Source organism: Pristiophorus japonicus, chromosome 3 (assembly GCF_044704955.1).
Source record: "Pristiophorus japonicus isolate sPriJap1 chromosome 3, sPriJap1.hap1, whole genome shotgun sequence".
Lineage (NCBI taxonomy): Eukaryota > Metazoa > Chordata > Chondrichthyes > Pristiophoridae > Pristiophorus > Pristiophorus japonicus.
The window spans coordinates 199,945,939-199,969,485 of record NC_091979.1 but is presented as its reverse complement, the minus strand read 5'-3'; the positions used below and the strand labels follow the sequence as shown (position 1 = coordinate 199,969,485).

The window sequence follows — 23,547 nt, the reverse complement described above, 5'->3', positions numbered from 1 at the left end:
GTGGAAGATGCCTATGCGTGAGTTCTTTTAACATGGGGTGGCCGCTGCACATCAGCAACCACACGGGCTTGACAGAGCTAGGTCTTGGTCCAGTGGCAAGGGGATCCAAGATGACTGGAGACCAGACACTGCTGTATGAGCTTAATTGCCTACGGCACGATGTTGGCCGCAAGCTCAGCGCTGAGTAGCGCCCTTGATGGTAGGTGGCCCGAAGCTTGGTTGGGGGCAGGCTTTAGGAAGGTCAGTTGTCCTCTGGAGATCTGAGGGATGTTTTAAAAGTTTCTTCCAAAGTTTTCCAAAGTTATTTAAAAGTTTCTCCGGAGGTTTCTAAAGAAAAATTCTCCAAGTTATTTAAAAGGTTTCTCAAGTTGATTAAAAGTTAAAAGTAGATTAAAAGTTAATTAAAAGTTGACTAAAGGTCTATTATGTAAGTCAGTAGTCAACAGCCCAGTCAGTGTTCACCGCTAATGACCTAGGGCAGGTACAGCCCGTTGTTGGGCCTGGCCGGCTGGCTGGCAGGCTGAAGAGATCCGTAGTGCGTTGTTGGGTCAGGCCCGCTGGCCGAAGGGACCTGGAGTGTGTCGTTGGGTCAGGCCCTCGAGCCAAAGGGACCGGGAGTGCGTCGTTGGGTCAGGCCCTCTGGCCAAAGGGACCGCGAGTGTGTCGTTGGGTCAGGCCCTCTGGCCGAAGGGACCCGGAGTGCAAGGCTGGGTCAGGCCCTCTGGCCGAAGGGACCTGAAGTACATCGTTGGGTCAGACCCTCTGGCCGAAGGGACCTGGAGTGTGTCGCTGGGTCAGGCCCTCTGGCCGAACGGACCCGGAGTGTGTCGTTGGGTCAGGCCCTCTGGCCGAACGGACCCGGAGTGTGTCGTTGGGTCAGGCCCTCTGGCCGATGGGACCTGGAGTGCGCCGTTGGGCAGGGCCAGCTGGCCGAAGGGACCCGGAGTGCGGCATTGGGCAGGACCGGTTGGCCAAAGGGACCCGGAGTGCGTCATTGGGCCGGGCCGGCTAGCCGAAGGGACCCGGAGTGCGTCGTTGGGCCGGGCCGGCTAGCCGAAGGGACCCGGAGTGCGTCGTTGGGCCAGGCCGGTTGGCCGAAGGGACCCGGAGTGCGGCGTTGGGCCGGGCCGGCTGGCCGACAAGCTCTTCTAAACCACTCACAAACCTGTGAGCATACTCACATTACAATGTACAGGCACATGTATATTGAAAGAATATGGTTTTGTTTGACATTAATGTCTGTCTTTATAAAACTACATACGCCTGTTCGGTGTTCACAGCTGAGATAGGGAGCTCCGGGAATCCCTAAATAAATTACTGCGAACCAGCTAAATCCAGTTTCATAACTGAATGAGCATTTAACGTCAGCTTCATGCCATTCAAACAATTATTTGAGTAGGAAACCTGAGGCCTGAGTCTAAAAACAAAATGAGAAGTGTTCCATTCCTCTCCCTCAAGGACCGACACAGAGAGCACAGAAAAAAAAATGTCACAGGTGGGAGGAGCCATTAGGAACATAGGAACAGTAGGAGGCCATTCAGCCCCTCGAGCTTATTCCGCCATTCAATCAGATCATGGCTGATCTGCATCTCAACTCCATTTACCTGCCTAGGTTACAGATCTCTCAGTACCCTTGCCCAACATAAATCTACCCGCCATTACCTTGTGGTTCTTCCCTTGTCGATAGGTCATCCAGTCTTCTCCATTAGAGCTCACCTCCAGCTTGTAGGTGCTAACAAAGTAAGTCTTGAACGTATCTACAGAGATGGCCCCCTGGGTGGCAATGCCGGTCAGGATTTTCAATATCCCAAGGTCCACCTGCAGCAAGAAAAATCATAGAAAAATTACAGATGGAGGCCATGCAGCCCATCGTGTCCGTGCCGGTCGAAAAACAGCTACCCAGCCTGATCCCACCTTCCAGCACTAGGTCCGTAGCCCTATAGGTTATGGCTCTTTAAGTGCACATCCAAGTACTTTTTAAATGTGGTGAGGGTTTCTGCCTCTACCACCCTTTCAGGCAGTGAGTTCCAGACTCCCACCACCCTCTGAGTGAAGAAATGTTTTCTCCTCTCCCCTCTAATCCTTCTACCAACTACTTAAAATCTATGGCCCCTGGTTATTGACCCCATCTATTAAGGGAAATAGGTCCTTCCTATCCACTTCATCTAGGCCCCTCATAATTTTATACACCTCAATTAATTCACCCCTCAGCCTCCTCTGTTCCAAAGAAAACAACCCCAGCCTATCCAATCTTTCCTCACAGCTAAAGTTTTCCAGTCCTGGCAACATCCTTGTATATCTCCTCTGCACCCTTTCTACTGCAATCACATCCTTTCCCTGACATGGTGACCAGAACTGCATGCGATACTCAAGCTGTGGCCTCACTAGAGTTTTATACAATTCTAGCATAACTTCCCTGCTCTTGTATTCCATGCCTCGGCTAATAAATAAAGCATTCCATATGCCTTTTTAACTACCTTATCGACCTGTCCTGCTACCTTTAAGGATCTGTGGACATAGGATCAGTGTTCCTCCACACTGCTCAATATCCTCCCATTTAAGAGGAGAATAAGAAACAAACAAAGCCGCATTGTCCCAAAAGTCAAATTAACTTTGTCATTTTGTTCTTCAAAAGCAGTTAAGGCCGTAGGTGATCTTGGAGTTGAAGGTTGGAGGATTAAGGGATGATATTGCCAGTTTCCGCTCAACCCAACCACCACTAAGGGCTTCAAAATAATACCTTCAAAAAAAAAAGCAAATATGCCCAGGCTTGGATACCCCATCATCCTTGCAGTCTGCCCCTAGGAGGCAGACTATCTGCACGCAGCAATGGGCAGTGAACAACGTTGCAATTGGTTTAAAACTGATCTTGGCCACAGTAGCCCAGAGCAGGGATGTCAGGATATGAAAATGTCATTAGTCCATCAGCAGCCAAAATGCTTACTCAGATAATCATTAGCAAACTACCTCAGACAGACCACTCAAGCAAGACAGGACCTGAGCCCCGCTCCATAATTTAATCAATTCATCACCTGCTCCTTTTGTGCTGCATAAACAGCTTTTCTTAAATGCTGGTTGGAGGGAGTTGGTGGAGGCGGGGGGGCAGGGGGGTAATATTCAATTTTGATCAAACTGAGGCAGCAACACTGCTCTTTCCTTGCATCTCATTCATACTGCAGTTCCTTTCTCTTTTGCCGTTAACTCTTTAATGCCCTGTATTGAAGATTGGGATACAAATATATGAATAATTTAAGTCATGATGTGTGGTAAATGTAGCATGCTTAGGAGGAGCAGGTGACTTTGGATAATGGTCTCGCAAGCTCTCCACCACTGGGCTTTTCCTCGCCACATATCTGGGTCTGTTGTAGACCCATTGATAGCGATTGGTTGCCACTATTAGACAACAAACTCCATTATGGTTGTATCATGCGACTACCAGGATGGTAGAAAGAGAACTAGATGAACCTTAGTCTTTTTTCGTCTATGTTCCTATCAGTTCCTAATGAGCAAAATAATTTAGGACAAGCTCTGGTGGAACTGTGGTAAAATTAAAGCTAAACGGTATCTGTCCAGTTTGCAGGGTATTACATAGAATTACATAAAATGTACAGCACAGAAACAGGCCATTCAGCTCAACTGGTCTATGCTGGTGATTATGCTCCACACTAACCTCCTCCCAGCTTACTTCATCTCACCATATCAACAAATCCTTATATTCCTTTATCCCTCATGTGCTTATCTAGTTTCCCCTTAAACGCATCTATGCTATTTGCCTTAACCACTCCATGTGGAAGCGAGTTCCACATTGTGACCACTCTCTGGTAAAGAAGTTTCTCCTAAACTCCCTATTGGATTTATTAGTGACTATCTTGTATATGTGTACCCTAGTTTTGTATTCCCCACAAGTGGAAAGATCTTTGATCCTTAACAAACCCTTTCATAATCTTAAACAACTCTATTGGGTCACCCCTCAGCCTTCTCCTTTCTAGAAAAAGGAGCCCAGCCTGTTCAGTCTTTCCTGGTAGTTATAACCCCTCAGTGACTTGATCCATTAGAGTGTAAATTCCTTTCACATCTTTTAAAAAATTCATTTGGAGATGTGGGCGTCGTTGACAAGGCCAGCATTTATTGCCCATCCCTAGATGCCCTTGAGAATTGGTGGTGAGCCATCATCTTGATCCACTGCAGTTCATGTCGTGAAGGTACTCCCATAGTGCTGTTAGGGAGGGAGTCCCAGGGTTTTGATCCAGTGACAATGAAGGAACAGTGATATATTTCAAGTGAGGTTGGTGTGTGAGTGATGGGAAACTTGGAGGTGATGGTATTCCCATGCACCTGCTGCCCTTGTCCTTCTAGGTGGTAGAGGTTGTGGGTTTGGGAGGTGCTGCCAAAGAAGCCTTGGGAAGTTGCTGCAGCGCATCTTTTAGATAGTACACATTGCAGCCACGGTGCGCCAGTGGTGGAAGGAGCGAATACTTAAGGTGATGTGGGGAGTGGATGTTTAAGGTGGTGGGGGGGGTGTGGATGTTTACGGTGATGGGGGGGGTGTGGATGTTTACGGTGATGGGGGCGCATGGATGGTTAAGGTACTAATTCACCCGAAGAGGGTCTGGGGGAAGCACAGGCCCATCTGCCATCATTTTTATGCTGCCAGCGACCAATCATATTGTCCGTTTCTCATCAACTCGGGTGAGTCAACTGTAGACAGTTGTCGAGTCCCAAGCTATGGAGTCTCGGTGGCCCTGAATAAAAAATATGAAGGGTGTTGGAGGCGAGGTGGGGTAGGGGAGTTGAGGGGAATAAGGTCGCCAACTCTGGTTGGAGATATTCCTGGAGGTTTCATCACATCTGCTGCTGCTATGAATCACTCTGCCTGAGAAGATTGTAATGACAATAAAATCAATACAAGAGTGAATTCATCCAAACAATTCACTCAGTTTAAAAGCTGCCATCAATCCATTGCCAGTTAGCACACTGTCTGCCATTTCTGAGCACCATTGGCTAATGAAAGTGGATCAATGTTAATTCAGGTGCAGTTTAATAGATAAAACATCCTACAGTCCCATAGCTTCCCTTTCAGCCAGAGAGAAATTCAGGAGATCTTACTAAGAATGTTCATTAACCCTTTGTAGTAGTGGCGAATAGCATCGATGTATTTAAGGGGAAGTTTGCTAAATACATGAGGGAGAAAGGAATAGCAGGTTATGCTGATAGGGTGAGATGAAGTAGGGGGGAGGAAGCTTGTGTGGAGCATAAACACCAGCACAGTAGGGCCAAATGGCCTGTTTCTGCGCTGTACATTCTCTGTAATTCTCAGCATTGGAAATGTCAGTAGAGTTATTCATTTATTAAAGTAAAGTACCTGCGTTTAAAAAGCGTCTTTCACGACTTCAGGACGTCCCAAAGCACATCAGACCCAATGAAGTACAGTCATTGATGTAATGTAGGAAAAGTAGCAATCAATTTGGGCACAGTGAGGTCTCAGAAACAGCAATGTGTTAATAACCAGATAATCAATGATGTTGGTTGAGATATAAATGCTGGCCAGGACACCAGGGAGAAGTCTCCTGCTCTTCTTTGTGAAGTGTCATAGGATCTTTTCCATCCACCTGAGAGGGCAGTTGGGGCCCTGATTTAACATCTTATTGAAAGACAGCGGGGACCATTTAAAGAGGGTCTGAGTGGATGTGATAGTCTCACTCCATGGGAGATAGAAGAAATGGAAATGTATGAGCGAGAAAGAAAGAGAACTGAAGTGATTCTGTGTTTGGCGGCACCAGAGTTTTGCAATTCTTGCCCTACGGACTTTAATTTTTTTTATTTCTTTGTAAAATTTTGCATTGACTATTTATTTTAGTAGCTTAAAGCTAATATTACAGTAATAAAGATATTCATATTGTCCAAAAATCTTTATTTCTATAATAGTAGTGTTTTCTTCAGTTACTTTGTATGAGCTGAAAACTTATAAAACACATCAGCCTAAGGAAACAGGAACATTTCTGAACTAGTTTTGGTTTAACTGCAAATTCCATGCCATATATTGCATATAATCAGAGGAACATAAGTAGCTCACCATTGATAGGGAAACTTCTCTTTATCCAGGGAGTGGTTAGAATGTGAAACTTGCTATCACAGGGAGTAGTTGAGGCAAATAGCACAGATGCATTCAGGTGGAAGCTAGATATGCTCATGAGGGAGAAACGAATAGAAGGATATTTTAATAAGGTGTGATGAAGTAGGGTGGGCGGAGGCTTGTGTGGAACATAAAAAACTGGCATAGATCTGTTGGGCCGAATTCTATGTAATTCTATGATCGAGCAAATCAGAGAAAATGGTCACAACAGTGGAGGCCCACTTCAGAAATAACAAATTGTGATTCTGGCTAACCCTCTGATTGTCTAAATCTACCTTTACTTTCATACCTGACGAGACCTCCAATAGCCAATTCTTCACTGGAGATGTTGTACCCCCACCCCCCCCCACTTTAAAAATGAAGGCAGTACTCATCAGCCAGCTGGCAGGATTTTAATAGCTGCTGGTTATTTAAACCCCTACATGCAAGATCAAATCTTTGGGGTGCAGGTCAATGAGTATTATCTGCCTCTGTATCTGAACCCTACAAGCATATTTTGGGATTCTTGACATACCTGGATCCATTCCCTGACAGTGTCCTCATTGGGTGTCCATCCATTGATGTGGTAATTGAGTCGTCCTTGGCTTGAGTCCCAGTTTCCCAAGGAATAGGAAGATGAAGCAGTGATCTGCATATTGCTGATCTGACCAGACTCCATTCCCAATGGGCCATTGCACTGATAGGCTAGAAATACAATGGAACATATTAACCAGCTGTAACCTTTGACCTGGTGTGTGGTTAAAGTTTGGCTTTTGCAAGGCAGCTGGATTGGTTAAAATGCATAAAGGACATTGAAAGGCTGGTGTAAATTGCAGACACGTATCAGATGGTTTATAGTGGTTTGCAAGGAATGAAATGGATCAACAGGCACTAATGTGTCAGCTGCAAGAGTACAGCCCTGTCCGCCATTTTATATGTACATACACTACAACAACTACTTGCATTTATATAGCGAAGTAAAACGTCCCAAGGCACTTCATAGAAGCATTATCAGACAAAATTTGACACCAAGCCACAAAGGAGATATTAGGACAGGTGACCAAAAACTTGGTCAAAGTTTTAAGGAGCATCTTAAAGGAGGAGAGAGGCGGAGAGGTTTAGGGAGAGAATTCTAGAGCTTAGGAATGAGGCACCTGAAGGTATGGCAGACAAAGGTGGAGCGATTAAAATCGCAAATGTGCAAGAGACCAGAATTGGAGGACCGCAGATATCTTTGAAGGGGGGGGGGATGCGGGGGGTTGTGGGGCTGGAGGAGATTACAGAGATAGGGAGGGATGAGGCATAAATCTCTTTACTCCGCAGAACTGGTAATAAAAATCAGTACTGAGAAAAGGCCATTCAGCCCCTCTATCAGGGAGGTGAACCGCAGCCTACAGGCCAGATGTGGCTCTTCCAAGCCTGGGAAATGTAACCCTTGAATCTTAGGCTCACGTCTCTTATTGACTGGTCTGTCTTGTCAGAATCCTGTGAGTCAGAAGGCCTTGGAAAGTGGCTATTCTTTAACATCGTTCCCTGATGCAGATAAACAAGGTCTATTCATCTTCGTGGATCGAGATGTATGCATGTTAATGGAACGGTGCGCTGCTGGGGATTTTCCCCCAGGAATCCTCCCGATCAGCCCCCGTGACTGTGGTGGAAGATCGGGCAAAATTCCATTCACCTGGTTTATCTGGGATTCGTGCTGGAATTATGGTAGGATGTCGAGAGAACCACTGAGAAAATTCTTAGTGTAGATGTGCCTCCCGCCCCTGAGACTCCATTTCATTCACTATGTAGCCACAAAGTCAGATACCTCAAGACACCTTCCTCTGGTCTATTGTCTAGCTTGATAACATTTTCAAGCATTTATCAGCCCTTGAGTAAAGAAAGTTGAAGCCTGAGATTCAATTACCACCTTAACTTCACCAACCGCCAATATTATTTATAATATGCAGAGGTCCATCAACTAGTTATACACTGTTAATGTAAAATGACCCTTCCTCGGCATCGCTCACAGCAGGTCAGATGACGCGCTGCCTTGTAACAATAGGTGGGGCACATATGGACCACATGTGTATTATTCTGTTGCTAAGGCAGAGTTGTGTTTAAAATGGCCTATCCCCAGTCTTAATTACTGTAAAGCCTGAGTTCAATCAGAGGTTTGCCACTAATGAGAGAGGTTTGCAGAGTCACAAATTTCTGGTGCCAGGACAGAAGCAACCAGCGTGAAATTACGGGCTTTTAAAAAAATGCTTTTGACATTCTGTAGTGCAAGTCTAAAATGTGATGGACATTCATTAGATGCAAGTCTTGCACATATGTAGGTAGAGGTGTTGATCAGGTAGAGGCTTGGGGTGGGGGAGGATGGAAGGAGACTCATTGACCAGGTGCTAAACTAATATTGTCCTATTGGTTAACGAGATACAACTGTGACAAGATGAATAGGGTTTGCTTCCATCTCGGGGAAATCCCCTCTGTGCCTTTCAGTTCTGCGCGGAGGGGATTCCTGTACAGGCTGCTCTTGCACTCTGTCCACTTTTCCATCCTCGCCTGCCGTCTGAACACGCTATGGCGCACCATCTTGCCGTCCGGAGGAGGCGGGGGTCCCCAATGGAGTGCTCTCTACGCAGGAATCCTCCCTCTATTTATTGGGGACTTGGCCTGGAGGGTGTTGCACGGAGCAGACCCGTGCAATAAGTTTTTAAGTCGGTTCACGGACTCCCAGGCCGCCTGTAATTTCTGCGGTCTAGAGGAGTCCGTGTTCCATGTCTATGTTGTTTGTCTATGAGGTTGCAGCCCTTCTTCCACTATGTGAAGGGGCGGCTCCTCAAATTCTGGTTGCACTTCAGTCCCACCCTCCTGATCTTTGGGCACCCTGTGCGGAGGGGGAGTGGGCAGGTCGGAAGGCTTCCTCGTAGGACTGCTCCTGGGCATGGCCAAGATGGCCATCAACCAGTCCAGGCAGCGGGCATTCGAGGGGGTCATTCAGCCCGACTGCCTGCCTCTCTTCCACGGTTACATCCGAGCCAGGGTGTCCCTGGAGATGGAGCACGCTGTGTCCACTGGTATGCTCGCAGCCTTCTGCGAGAGTTGGGCGCCAGAGGGACTGGAGTGCATCATCACCCCCGGCAACCAAATTTGAATTTGATTTAAGTTGACTGTCCAAAGTTTAATTTGTTTAATTGTGTCGGTTTTTGTGCCCACCCCGCTTTTAATCAGGGGGCACTTGTATTAATGTTTCAACTTTAAAATAGTTGCATGCATCTTGGACATAACAGTCTCAGAATAGTCACCTCCATTTGCACCACGTGACGGTTTACCCATACTAGCCATCCTTGCAAAATCACTAAGTGTACAGGGTATTGGTGAGGCCACACCTGGAGTACTGCGTACAGTTTTGGTCTCCGTATTTAAGGAAGGATATACATGCATTGGAGGCTGTTCAGAGAAGGTTCACTAGGTTGATTCCGGAGATGAGGGGGTTGACTTATGAGGATAGGTTGAGTAGGTTGGGCCTCTACTCATTGGAGTTCAGAAGAATGAGAGGTGATCTTATTGAAACTTATAAGATAATGAGGGGGCACGACAAGGTGGGTGCAGAGAGGATATTTCCACTCATCGGGGAAACTAAAACTAGGGGACATGGGCCTAGACTTTCCACTTTTTTTGCATTGATACCGCCCACTTAATGTCCATTTTAATGCTGAGATGAGGTCTAAAGCCCAGATATCGGCCATTTAGCAATAAAATGGAAACTAACGCCCATGTATCGCTCATTTATCGGCCAGCATTACTTTCGGCATGTAGTTAATGCTGAGAATTAATAATACCGCCCGCCTACTTTTTTTTACCGTAAAGATCAGAATGGACTAAACTAATGCCCATAATATCGCCGAGCGTTACTTTCGGTACCTCACCCACATATCGCCGAAAATATCGCTCGCCGAAAAAACTGTTGAGAAAAAGTTGCTCTCGCCCGAACTAAACCCAATGGTATGGACGCCATTTTGTAAATCGGAGGTCAGTTCATATAAAAAGCTGCTTCAACTTCTGGGGAGTTTTGATGTACTGTGGAGTTCTTTTAAGGTAATTTGAACATCTGAACAAATTGTGGATGATTTGAATTTATTTTAGCTGTTTATTAGGTAAATTCATTGTTTGTGAACAATATGTAAAATACTGATTGTTATTTTAATGAGCCTGTAATTTCTCAGCCTGCCTTAATGACTACACAAGTGCTGCAGACTAGAGATGGCAGAAGGTATATTCAACAGCATTATGAGCCCAATCAAAGAAGTGGCAGACTGCTGAGGAGGATGAGAATTTACACCCCACGCACCTACAGGGAGAAGCGGTCTTACCTGAACTTGTCTGATAACACATGCCTTAGGAGACTGCACTTCCGGTAAGAGGTTATCAGTGAGATATGCCAGCTCATCAGTGCAGATCTGCAGCCTACCAGCACCATCAGGACCACACTGTCCGTTAAGGTCAAGGTCACTACGGCACTTGCCTACTACGCATCGGGTTCCTTTCAGGTCTCAGCTGGCGACTTTTGCGCTATATCTCAGCATGCCACACATTGCTGCATTCGACAGGTGACTGAAGCCCTGTACGCACGCAGGATGAACTTGATCAGCTTCCCTATGACCAGGGAGGCACAGACTGAGAGGGCTCTCGGATTCTCCAGAATTGCAAACTTCCCCAAGATGCAGGGAGCAATAGACTGTACACACATCGCCATGCAGGCACCTTTTCAGGATGCAGAAGTTTTTTGGAACCGAAAGGGATTTCACTCCCTGAATGTGCAACTTGTTGTTGACCACCAGCAAATTAGTAGTAAATGCAACATTTCTGGGCAGCATCCATGATGCTCACATCCCGCGTGAGAGCGCTGTATCTGACATGTTTACCTGTCAGCCACAAGATCAATGCTGGATGCTTGGTGATAAAGGATATGGCCTCGCCACCTGGCTGATGAGCCCCCTGCGTAACACCCAGACAGAAGCCGAGAAGCGATACAATGAGAGCCACATAGCCACAGGCAATATCGTTGAGAATACCATTGGAGCACTTAAGCAGCGCTTTAGATGCCTGGACCACTCAGGAGGTAAATTACAATTGAGCAGGTAGCTCAATTCGTGGTGATGTGCTCCATGCTGCACAACTTGGCTATCAGGAGGGGATAAGAATCGCCAGAGGGGACTGCTGGTCCACCTCAGGAGTGAGAGGAAGAGGAGGACACTGACCTTGGGGCAGACAATCATGCTGACAATGAAACCATGCCCCCACCCCCCTCTAGACCGCAGGAAAGGGCCCGTGGTGGCTACGTAGCTGCTAGACTTTACGTCAGCAGCTCATAAATGAGCGCTTTGCTTGAAATAACATTGGTGATATTTACAAAGCTACAAGACTGCTGTGTCTGCAGCTCATAAATGAATGGTGTGTATTACCTTGGTGACAGTTAAAGTTTAAGTTGATTTAAGTGACATTGAATTATCCCATTTCATGTTAAGGAATCACCAGTGTGTAACAGTGCAGCCATCTGAGACAATGCGCAACAAGGTTATGTGAAATAAAAAACATTTATTGAGAACATTTGTTCATAACTATAATTGTAAAAGAAACACCCCACCCCACCCCACAACAAATTGATGACATTTATATCATTCATAAAAGTGTTCACATTTTAAACAAAACTTCATAATCAAAGATCACAAATGCAAAAAAACAAAGTACCCCCCTCCCCCCTTCCACCAAACTTCCAAACAAAATAGCAACAACAACATAAAAATACTGTGACCAATACAACTCCTGTGTCCATGCACCTCACTTTCCTTTTCCCCCGCTTCTCCTCCCTACCTCTACCCCTTCCCCTTCCCCTTCTGACTCCAAGCCACCTTGCCGAGGAGCTCCTCAGGCGCTGCTTCATTGGGGGGGGGGGTGCAGAACCGCTGGTTGGTCGGATACGGGAGAGGACGGTCCCGAGGTGGGAACGTCCACCGGGCCAGAAGCAAGATCTTCCTCCTGGCTCTCATATGTCATTGGCAATGGGGGTGCGGCACCTTGGGGTACAGTGCCACGCTCCGGGACCACTGGGAGCCCTCTGCCACCAGTGTTCTTAGCTATCACATTCAGGGCCTCCGCCATCAGCGGCATGTACTCGGTCATGATGGTGGACATGCTGGCCAGCTGTTGAGTTATGTCCCCCATTGTCTGTTGGATCTGCTGACCTATGTCAACACTCCTCCTGGACAAGTGTACCATGTCCCTGCTCAAATCTGCCGCTCGTGGAACAGACCTGCTGCATCGAACCAACCTCTGCGTGGACCCGCTACCTCCACGGTGGAGAGGAGAATGGCCGCAAGAGCACTAGATATAATCGGTGTCGAGTGAATTATGGTGCGTGGCGATGTACGCTCCTCGAAGTCCGCATTGTCATCCGTGGAGTAGGCACCCTGCCGCTCCACGGGTGATAATCGGGGCTCCTCAGCACCAGATGGACGATCGTCCAGCGACTCCAGCCCTGGACCCCCAGCTCCTGGGCTCGTGGTGTTGCATGGGGCCATGCTGCTGGCTGAGCTACAAAACATAATGAAGTTATTAGAAGAGAAGGGGGTGCGAGGGTCACAAGGTGATTCCAGCGCTACACACAGCATATGCACGACAAAAGCACCACCGCTATCAAAATCATCACAGACATCACATTTCATGACCATGTCCAAATTCCACATTGCAATGAGTCTCATGAGACTATCATTATTTATATAATACTTTTATCAATCATCTATCATATTATTGGTCGGATATGAGTGGGTGTGGCATCTATTGGCTTTACATCACGCAATGGTGCACACTTTACTCACGTGGCATCACATCAGGTTCTGCTGCTGCCTGCATGGTTGACCGGGGGTGGCTCCCTAATAGTGCCAGCACCCGCTCCTCGATGTTGCTGAACTCGATGATGACTGGTGGCTCGCCACCCGCTCGTCTCTGCTCAGCCCTATTCTTCAAAAGCTTCCTCTGTAAAAGGTAACACCAGCACGACATGGCATGAGATCATTGCGTGAGATCATTGCTAGGTACTGTCACAGAGACTGATACAACACATAACCAACAGATGTAATCATGATTATTACGAAAATTATCATTATTTACCTAAAGACATACACTGTCAATGCAGGCTTTGAGTAAAACATTCCTGCTATAAGTGCAAGATATCACATCTGATTTTAATCACTCATTAAACTTACAATTCAAATTATATAAATATATAAGTAAATGTAAATAAATGTAATACCTACTTTAGCGGATCCGACAAGGTCGTTCCAGCACTTGCGGCATTGGTTGCTCTCACGCATCTCGTTCATCGCCGACAAGACCACCTCGGCTATGTCAGCCCATATCTTCTGGTAGACCTTTGGGGTGGGCTTCCCACGCACACCCCAGGTTAATTGACCTCAGCGTGACTCCACCTCGTACAGGAGGGAGGCATTTGGGTCGTCGGAAAATCTCAGAGCTTGTTTTCATTCTCCCAATAGTTCCTCTACCACCTCATTGCTTTTGCCAGCATCCTCAGTCTCCACAGCGTGTTGTGTCGCCTCCTCCATGCCTTCCATTGTGATTATATTTTTTTTGCCAAAATCTCCATGCACACAACGTTATTTGTGCTTTGAATTCTTTTTGCTGCTGGTAAATCTCCCTCCTACCTCCCACAACAGCCAACAAGCATACAACACACCCACACACGCTTTCAGTTCCTCTCTGCTCCCTTTCTCTCCTCTTCTGCACATGTATTGATGACCCCTGACCTCCTGAAACGCAGGAAACGACCGTTGCCATGGCGTTGCTATGGGCGCCGACACTTTACGGCAGAGGGTCAAGAAAGTTATCGCTAATGCCCATTTCAGATCGCGCGCGGTAACGCCCATTTTATAAAATAGAAAGTTGGGGTTTTAAAAATGGGTGATAATCCGGTGATCTTAAATCCCATATTTACCACCAACGCCCATTTTTGGGTGATCTGCACAAAAGTGGAAAGTCTGGCCCATAGAATAAGGGGCTGTCCATTTAAAACTGAGATGAGGAGAAATTTCTTCTCTCAGAGGGTTGTAAATCTATGGAATTCTCTGCCCCGGAGAGCTGTGGAGGCTGCGTCAGTGAATATATTTAAGACAGAGAGAGACAGATTTTTGAGTGATAAGGGAATAAAGGGTTATGCGGAGCGGGCAGGGAAGTGGAGCTGAGTCCATGATCAGATCAGCCATGATTTTATTAAATGGCGGAGCAGGCTTGAGGGGCCAAATTACTTACTCCTGCTTCTATTTCTTATGTTCTTATGTAAGTGGGACCTTGCACTAAATGCCTGTTATGGTCCAGTTAGGTTGATGTTTGTGCTATGGATCTTCATTGGGTAGGACGCGATTTGAGTCCCTTTATCTGATTGAGTCCCTTTATAAGTTAATTTCGCTTGGGTGCTCTTATCATCCAATCTGCCTGAACTTGATTTAACTCCAGTTCCTGAAGGTGAAAGGTCAGTCCTGCAACCCCTGCAGATCGCCCATTCTACGTGAGGCTCCAATTTCCTACTTACAGTCCGCAGTTTCTTTCGTTGTGATGTTGTACTCGGCAGAGAAGCCATCTTTAGCCACGGCCATATCAGTGTGGAAGGTGAGCGACATGATTCCAGTATCAGAACGGATCACTGTGGGGATCTTTGAACCACAATAGCGTCCAATCAGAGGGCTCACTGGGGAGGAGGAGGAAACATACAGAGGAGTTTGAAGTTGAGGCAATGTCCATGAGACATTTTCGTTCCAATTTGAAACTTTCTCTAAAAACTAAAACATGCCAGAAATATACACAGCAGCTTGAACTGAAAAGCAGGTCAATATTCTGTGTGGGATCCTTGAGGGTAACTCAATCTTTGGGGTTAATTTCTAGTCAGAGTTTCTGTTTGAAGGGCGGAGAGGAGTGACTGTGAGAGTATTAGTCCGTAGGTACTTTTTGACAAAGAATCAAACTGAACAGTTTTTGCAATCTATTTGATTTCCTCTATTGTTTCCATTATGGACTCTCTCAGTGTCACGCCCTTTCCCTGCTCGAAGACTGTGCTACTGCATAACCTTTTCTAAAAGCACCAATAAGTAGACACTAGGTTGCCCCTGTGTCATCCACTAAAAAAAAACAAATAAATGTGCACCTTTTTAAAGGGTCACCACTAATAAAAAACCGTAACCGTCAAGGAAAAGACAACTTCGCAAACTAAATAATAACATTATACACTCCTGCTCCAACTGTGGCTACCTGTCGCAGAAAGCCTCAAGTATACCAGCGGACAATGTGCGTTCCTTCTCCACGGCCAGCCGGGCACGGACAAGACTGTGGAAGAGAGGCAGGCAGCCAGAGTGACCACTCCACCTCACCCCCCCACCGCACCTATGGATAGCCACCTTGGGCAGGCTCAGGAGCAGACCCACGAGGAGATCCTCCGACTTGCCCTCCCCCCTCCGCACTTTAGGAGCGGTGTGAGATCGGCCTGATGTGGCTTCTGCAATGTTCATTCCTTCTCTGCTGGGAAAGCTCTTGTCCTTAACCACTACCTCTGCACAACAGAGGCAGCCGAGGTCAGGAATCCACTGTGCAGACTCACACCCTCCACACATTGATTTCAGCATCTCCACTTCCACTTCCAAGGCTTTGGTCCATCATACTGCTTGGCGAATACCCACTTCCTTGACGTCATTGGGATAGGTAGGATTTATGTTAGTCCAATCCAACGTCCGACTTAAATCTTAGAAAAGTTTAAAAAAAGCCACTGGGGGAATGGGCAGTATTGGGTCAAATGACGACAGAGCAAAGACTTTAAATATTTAACAGAAGAAAATTAAGACGTTCAAGAGAGTAACACAACATTTGCTTCCATTTCACCGAAAGGCAGTTGGCTGTACAAATCTCAACGACAATCCTCACCCTCTGGAAGGCCATCCCAGACATCGAGATGGTCGTATCTGCAGTCTGTTGGTCCTATCTGTAGGGGGTCATACTCCAGGTCAAAGGTCAGCGTAGTGAGGGTCACCTCTGACTTGGGCGGTGCCAGGATGATGTAAGTGCAGTACAGATTGTGAGGGTATTTGTCGGGAAATCTGGGAGACTCTATTGTGCCACTGGGAGCAGTGAAGTTCTTGGAGCAATCATCGGACCCTGCAAAGAAAAAAAGGTAATAAGGCTGCTAGTCAGAATGGCATTGTACCCAGTGTAAACAGGGCATTAACTCTGGTGCTTCCCAATAGTCCCTGGGTCAATGCTTTTCATGCTATAACTGTAGCAGAACTGTCCTAACATTAAGGAACAAGAGGACACTGTGGCCAGGTCACTAATTGTTTTTCTTTCAAGCACTTATCCAACTCTCTTTTCAAAGCCACAATTGAATCTGCCTCCACCACCCTTTCAGACAGTGTATTCCATATCATAACCACTCGCTGCGTAGAAAGGTTTTCTTCATGTCGCCTTTGGTTCATCTGCCAATCACATTAAATCTGTGTCCTCTGGTTCTCGACCCTTCCGCCAATGGGAACAATTTATCTCTATCTACTCTGTCCACAGCCCTCATGATTTTGAACACCTCGATCAAATTTCCTCTCAATCTTCTCTGCTCCAAATAGAGCAACCCCAGCTTCTCCAGTATATCCACCGTCTCTCATCCCCAGAACCATTCTTGTAAATCTTTTCTGCACCCTCTCCAAGGCCTTCACATCCTTCCTAAAGTGTGGTGCCCAGAATTGGATACAATACTCCAGTTAAGGTTGAACCAGTGTTTTATAAAGGTTCATCATAACTACTTCCTTCTCCTCCTTTAAGACGCTCCTTAAAACCTACTTCCATCTGCCCAAATATCTCCTTATGTGGCTTGGTGTCAAATTTTGTTTGATAACACACCTTGGGATGTTTTACTACTTTAAAGGCGCTATATAAATACAGGTTGTTGTTGTTGTTGAAAACCTTTATGCTTCAGTGTAAAACCGGAATTTTTGTTTAATTTATTAATTCTTGGGATGTGGGCATCGCTAGCAAGGCCTCACCACTGGTTAAGACTTTTTCCTGCACCCTTCAGCATAAAATCTTTTAATCAGTATGAGCAACGAGGCATCTGGGACCTCTATAAACAATGGGATCAACAGTCTATCTCCTTAACCAATGAGATTTAAGGATTGAGAAAGATAGGGAGGAACGACCGAGAAAGAAATCAGAGTCAAATATGGTATAGAAAGAGAAATAAACAGAGGGAGAGAAAGATTGATTGAGAGAGAGAGACAAAAGATAGAATGGAAAAGTAAGAAAAACATGTAAAATTCAAAATTTGACATTATTAAAATCTCTAACAACCTGTCATGTATTCAACCAGCATTGTAATCCATGTATAATCTGACCTAAGTTGTACACTGTGAGAACAATGACCACTGGGAGACACTCCTAACCTGGACCTTCAGATATAAAAGGGGAAGCTCCACCCACTTCCATCACTTGAGTGCTATGGAATAAAGGACAGGTCACAGACTGACCTTCTCTCAAACATGGGCCGCGTGTGCATTTATACTGTATATTAAGGATGTATCAATAGCGACGAGAAACTGGGATTTAAACCAAGCGAGCATGGCCACGAGCAGAACAGACGAGAGGTACTGTGTTGAGGAATGGTTGGGACAGAGATTCAACATTGTTAAAGCAGCACACCGTTCTCCAGGCAGACAAGGGCAATCGGGCATGCCCCAACATGTAGTCGAACCCAGAGGGGGAGTTCGACAGAGACAATGGCAAGCTGAACGGCAATTCACGCCATCGCAAGGGACAATGCGGCCAGTAATGGGGCCATCAACACCTGTTAATGGCGCACTCAAGGACAATAACAGAGGCAGTCATGGACGATCAACTGGCAAGGGACCTTTTGTTTCAAACAGCAGCTCATGTTGGAGGTGTGGAGGCACACACTCAGCCGGAGTTTGCAGAGATGAGCAAAATACCTGCAGAAATTGCAGAAATGAATGCTGGGGGAAATCGCTGGAAGCTGAAGTTCAGCGAGTTCATGTGGAGCACGTATACAGTTCATACACCAGGACGCCACCGAAAATGATGAAAGTGTTCCTCAATGGCATCCCAGTATCAATAGAGCTAGACACGGGGGCCAGCCAGTCCCTGATGGGTGTCAAACAGTTCGAAAAATTGTGGGCGTCCAAGGCCAGGAGGCCAAAATTATCACAGATTGACGCACAGCTACGGACATACACAAAGGAGATCATTCCAGTGCTAGGCAGCGCCACGGTAGTTGTGACCCATAAAGATTCAGAGAATAGGTTGCCACTCTGGGTTGTCCCGGGAGACGGTCCCGCACTACTGGGGAGGAGTTGGCTTGCTGTCATGAACTGGAAATGGGGCGATGTCAATTCAATTTCCTCTGTGGAGCGAGTATCATGCTCACAGATCCTGGACAAATTTGATTCATTATTTCAACCCGGCATTGGCACTTTCATGGGGGCCAAGGTAGTGATTCACATAAACCCGGACGCCAGGCCAGTACACCACAAGGCAAATTGGACCGCCTGCTGAGGGAAGGCATCATCTCGCCAGTCAAATTCAGTGACTGGGTGAGCCCGATTGTGCCGGTGCTCAAGGCGGATGGGTCGGTCAGGATCTGTGGCGATTACAAGGCCACCATCAATCGGGTGTCACTCCAAGACCAGTATCCGCTACCGAGAGCGGAGGACCTCTTTGCGACGCTATCCGGTGGCAAACCTTTTTCAAAATTGGACCTGACCTCAGCTAACATGACCCAGGAGCTGGCGAGTGAGTCGAAGAAGCTGACCACCATCACGACACACAAGGGGTTGTTTGAGTACAACAGATGTCCGTTCGGATTCGCTCGGATGCCGCGATCTTCCAACGAAATATGGAAAGCCTCCTCAAGTCGATTCCAGGGACGGTGGTTTTTCAGGACGACATCCTCATCATGGGTTACGATACTGAAGAACACCTCCACAACCTGGAGGAGGTGCTACGCAGACTGGACCGGGTAGGGCTGCGACTGAAAAAGGCGAAGTGCGTCTTCCTAGCTCCAGAGGTAGAATTCCTGGGGATGAGGGTGGCAGCAGACGGGATCAGCCCTACTGCGTCCAAGATGGAAGCAATCCAGAGAGCACCCAGACCCCGTAACATGACGGAGCTGCGTTCATTCCTGGGGCTCCTGAACTATTTTGGTAACTTTCTTCCCAAATTGAGCACGCTGCTAGAGCCGCTACACGTGCTCCTACACAAAGGTCGCAAATGGGTTTGGGGGGACAGCCAGGAAAGGGCTTTTAATAGAGCACGCAATTTGTTATGTTTCAACAATCTGTTAACGCTATATGACCCATGTAAGAACGTGCGATGCGTCGTCCTATGGTAACGGGTGTGTGTTGCAGCATGTCAATGCCAAGGGTCAGTTACAGCCGGTAGCTTATGCCTCCAGAAGTCTGTCCCAGGCAGAAAGGGGCTACGGGATGGTAGAAAAGGAGGCGCTCGCATGTGTATATGCGGTAAAGAAAATGCACCAGTACCTGTTTGGCAGGAAATTTGAGCTGGAGACAGATCACAAATCCCTAACGTCCCTTTTGGCCGACGACAAGGCCATAAATGCAAATGCATCGGCCCGCATACAGAGGTGGGCACTCACGTTAGCCACCTATGACTACTCAATTCGGCATAGACCGGGCACCGAAAACTGTGCCGATGCACTCAGCAGGCTCCCACTAGCCACCACTGAGGGGGCTACCGAGCATGCTGCTGAGATGGTCATGGCTGTTGAAGCTTTCGGAAGCGAAGGCTCACCCATGACAGCCCGTCAGATTAAAGTCTGGACAAATAGAGACCCGCTATTGTCTCTAGTCAAGAAATGTGTCCTGAATGGGGACTGGGCAGCCACGTACAGGGCATGCCCTGAGAAATTTAAACCATTTCACAGGCGCAGGGATGAACTCTCGATTCAGGCCGATTGCCTACTGTGGGGAAACCGCGTAGTCATGCCCCAGATGGGCAGAGAGATGTTCATTAGAGAACTCCACAATGAGCACCCGGGCATTGTCGCGATGAAAGCAATTGCCAGGTCACACGTTTGGTGGCCAGGGATAGACGCAGATCTGGTACTTTGTGTTCGCAGGTGCAACACGTGTGCCCAGCTGGGCAATGCGCCCAGGGAAGCCCCCCTTAGCCTCTGGCCATGGCCCGCCAAGCCTTGGTCACGCATCCATGTGGACTACGCAGGTCCTTTCATGGGAAAAATGTTTTTGGTTGTAGTAGACGCCTACTCCAAATGGATCGAGTGTGACATTCTCAATTCAAGCACATCCTCTGCTACGGTAGAAAGTCTACGGGCAATGTTCGCCGCCCACGGTCTACCAGACATCTTGGTCAGCGACAATGGCCCGTGCTTCACAAGCACTGAATTCCAGGACTTCATGGCAGGCAATGGAATTAACCATGTTAGAACGGCACCGTTCAAGCCGGCCTCAAACGGCCAGGCAGAATGAGTAGTGCAGATAATCAAACAGAGGATGCTCAGAATCCAAAGGGGTTCCCTCCAATGCTGCTTATCACGCCTCCTGTTGGCCTACAGATCCCGACCACACTCGCTCACAGGGGTTCCACCCGCAGAGCTGCTAATGAAAAGGACGCTCAAAAACCTGGTTATCCCTTATACACCCGACCATGAAAGAAATTGTCGAGAGCAGGCGCCAGTCACAATATGACTACCATGACAGGAATGCGAGGGCGTGATGTATTGATGTAAATGACCCTGTTTTAGTCCTCAACTACCTTGTAGGGCCCAAATGGCTCGCAGGCACTGTGGTTGCCAAAGAGGGCAATAGGATTCTGGTAGTTAAACTTACCAATTGACAAATCTGCCGCAAACATGTGGATCAAACAAAAAGGAGGTTCAGCAACCCCATAGAAGAAGCAGAGGAAGAACATGATATAGAGTTCACTCCTCCACAGGTGACCGAACACAGGAACCAAAGTAAGGAGAGCCCAGTCACTGTGGGCAGTCTGGACAGGCCTGAGGCACTGCAAACAGCAGACACTCAGGCCAGCGACCAACAACCGGAGCCCCAACTCAGGCGCTCTACAAGAGAGCGTAAACCACCAGAGAGACTCAACCTGTGATCCCAATAAGACTTTGGGGGGAGGAGGTGATGTCATGTATTCAACCAGCATTGTAACCCATGTATAATCTGACCTAAGTTGTACACTGTGAGAATAATGACCACTAGGTGGTGAACTTGTGGGAGACACTCATAACCTGGACCTTCAGATATAAAAGGGGATGCTCCACCCACTTCCATCACTTGAGTGCTATGGAATAAAGGACAGATCACAGACAGACCTTCTCTCAAGCATGGGTCTCGTGTGCATTTATACTGTGTAGTGAGGATGTATCACAACCATTTACCACATTCAGGAATAAGATTGAACCTTTTAAATTGTTCCTGTTCTGGGCCAGAGAGGTTGAATGGTGTTGTTCCCCTTAGAGCAGAGAAGGTTGAGAGGAGATTTGATTGTATTAACAATTATCACTTTTTTAAAAGGGTACCTAGGCTATGAATTACCAGCCCTAACTTTCTGTGGTGAGTTTAAGGGGCAATTAATGTGAAAATCCTTAAAAATAACGGAGAGGGTAAGGGCAAAGGGCGGAGCAGCGTAAATCAACCAGAAGGTTCTGGAAATTTGCAACTCACGCGCATCTCTTAATCCCTCAATTTGCTGGTTGGTTTGTGCATTAATACCAACGAGAGTCGTTAACACACTGTTAGTTTCCAGGTAAGGTCCGGCCCATTGAATTCCCCCCACCGCCTCCCCCAATCACACACGGTAACTACAAAATCCATCTGTCTGGCAGTGCCTTCCTGCCCTGTGATGTTGTGTCTCACAGACTGCTAACAACACAAGAGTCTGTCCCTTTGTCACACCATATCACTGAAATTGCCACTGATCCCTCGGGACATACAGTAAAGTGTGTTTGAGTTGAAACAACGCATAACAAAGGAATTGTGCACATCATAAATAACAGCAGCTGGCATGGATCATGTGTTACAAGGAGTAATGCAATCTCCAAAGGTTCAAATGACTTATAAACCAACTCGAGTTTCAGGCTGAAGGCCTGGATGTCATTCGACAAACTTTTGTTTTTCTTTTGACAAACCTTCTCGATTGTGTTACGGCTCTGAAATGAATTGCAGGCCTGTTGTTAACTTGAAAGCAATGCCTTCAGACTGCCCGCAAAGACTGTTTTATGTCTCTGATTCATTACATCATCAATGAAATGTCAGGAGCTTTTCTAACCGAGATCACTTTATTTAGAACAAGCCCTCGCTGTCTGGAGTCACTACTTCCCAGCTCTCACAAGGGCCAGTGCTATATACATAGAATTGCACGGGTAGTTGCTCAGCCTGTACACCAGATGGTGCTGTTCTGAGAATCAGGGTTTGCCAACCATCCAGGATTGTCCTGGAGTCTCCAGGATTGATAGATTAATCTCCAGGACACTGCTGCGAGCAACCCAGGAGATAAGTTCTAGGAACATTAATAAACACGTGTATTTAAAAAAAAAAATTTTCAACGCTTTTGCTTATTAGTTATAAAAGTATTGTGAAGATGGGCTGTTTAACTGACAATCAAGAATCATCTAATTGGATAACAGAGAGGAGCCGAAATTGCTCTTCTCCTTAAGGTCCATTACCGCCTCTAAGATACGGTAATGGTGCAAATAGGCGTCACCGACCGGGGGCAGTGGATAGGCCAACCAGTTCTAAATTGCTCTGGGATGGGAGCGGCAGGAACGGGTTTCTGCACTGCACATGCAGCCACCCCATTGGGTACACATCGACCCCCTTCCGAACAACAGTGACCCCTTTCCATCCTAAGAGGGAAATTGCCTGGCAGGAGCAGATCGGCTGCTGGTCGGTGCCGCAGACGGCTTTCCCCAGCAGGAAGCTTTCACTGGCTGGGTGGCATGTCCACCCTTAAAGGGGAGGGCGCACTGCCCCGGCGGCCATTTAAAAAAATCGTTGGCTGACTCCGAGGTCCACCCGACAATGGTGGCCACGGGTTCAGCGCTGGTCCGGCCAAAACCCTCCCTGGTGACCCAGTGGGCACCACTGAAGTTAATACAGAGCTCGCAGCAGTTTTCCCCTTTAACTGAAGGGGAGGGACGTTGTGACACGTCAGCGTGGCGCTGATGACACATACCAGCATCCGATCCGTTCCACACACACTTCTGCAGCTGACCCGAACACCCGGAGATGATTTTTTTTTTAAAGCCCTCAATATCGCTCTACTCTCCGTCCCCTGAATTGGGACGGAGAAAAATCTTCAGAAATGGTAGTGCGCCTACTTTCAGTCAGGGGGCA

The 23,547-nt window shown here is 47.1% G+C and overlaps 1 protein-coding gene across 2 annotated transcripts in view; it reads right to left on the bottom strand.

Moving 5' to 3' along the window:
- Positions 1 to 23,547, bottom strand: part of LOC139260070 (neuropilin-2-like) — a 186,957-nt gene that overhangs the window by 104,882 nt on the left and 58,528 nt on the right. For both annotated transcript variants that reach the window (XM_070876200.1, XM_070876201.1), the window contains exons 4-7: positions 16,085 to 16,315; positions 14,706 to 14,861; positions 6,648 to 6,817; positions 1,663 to 1,818 (exon numbers count right to left, since the gene is read on the bottom strand). In XM_070876200.1, the coding sequence (XP_070732301.1) occupies positions 1,663 to 1,818; positions 6,648 to 6,817; positions 14,706 to 14,861; positions 16,085 to 16,315 (713 nt within the window). The remainder of the gene's footprint in view (positions 1 to 1,662; positions 1,819 to 6,647; positions 6,818 to 14,705; positions 14,862 to 16,084; positions 16,316 to 23,547) is intronic.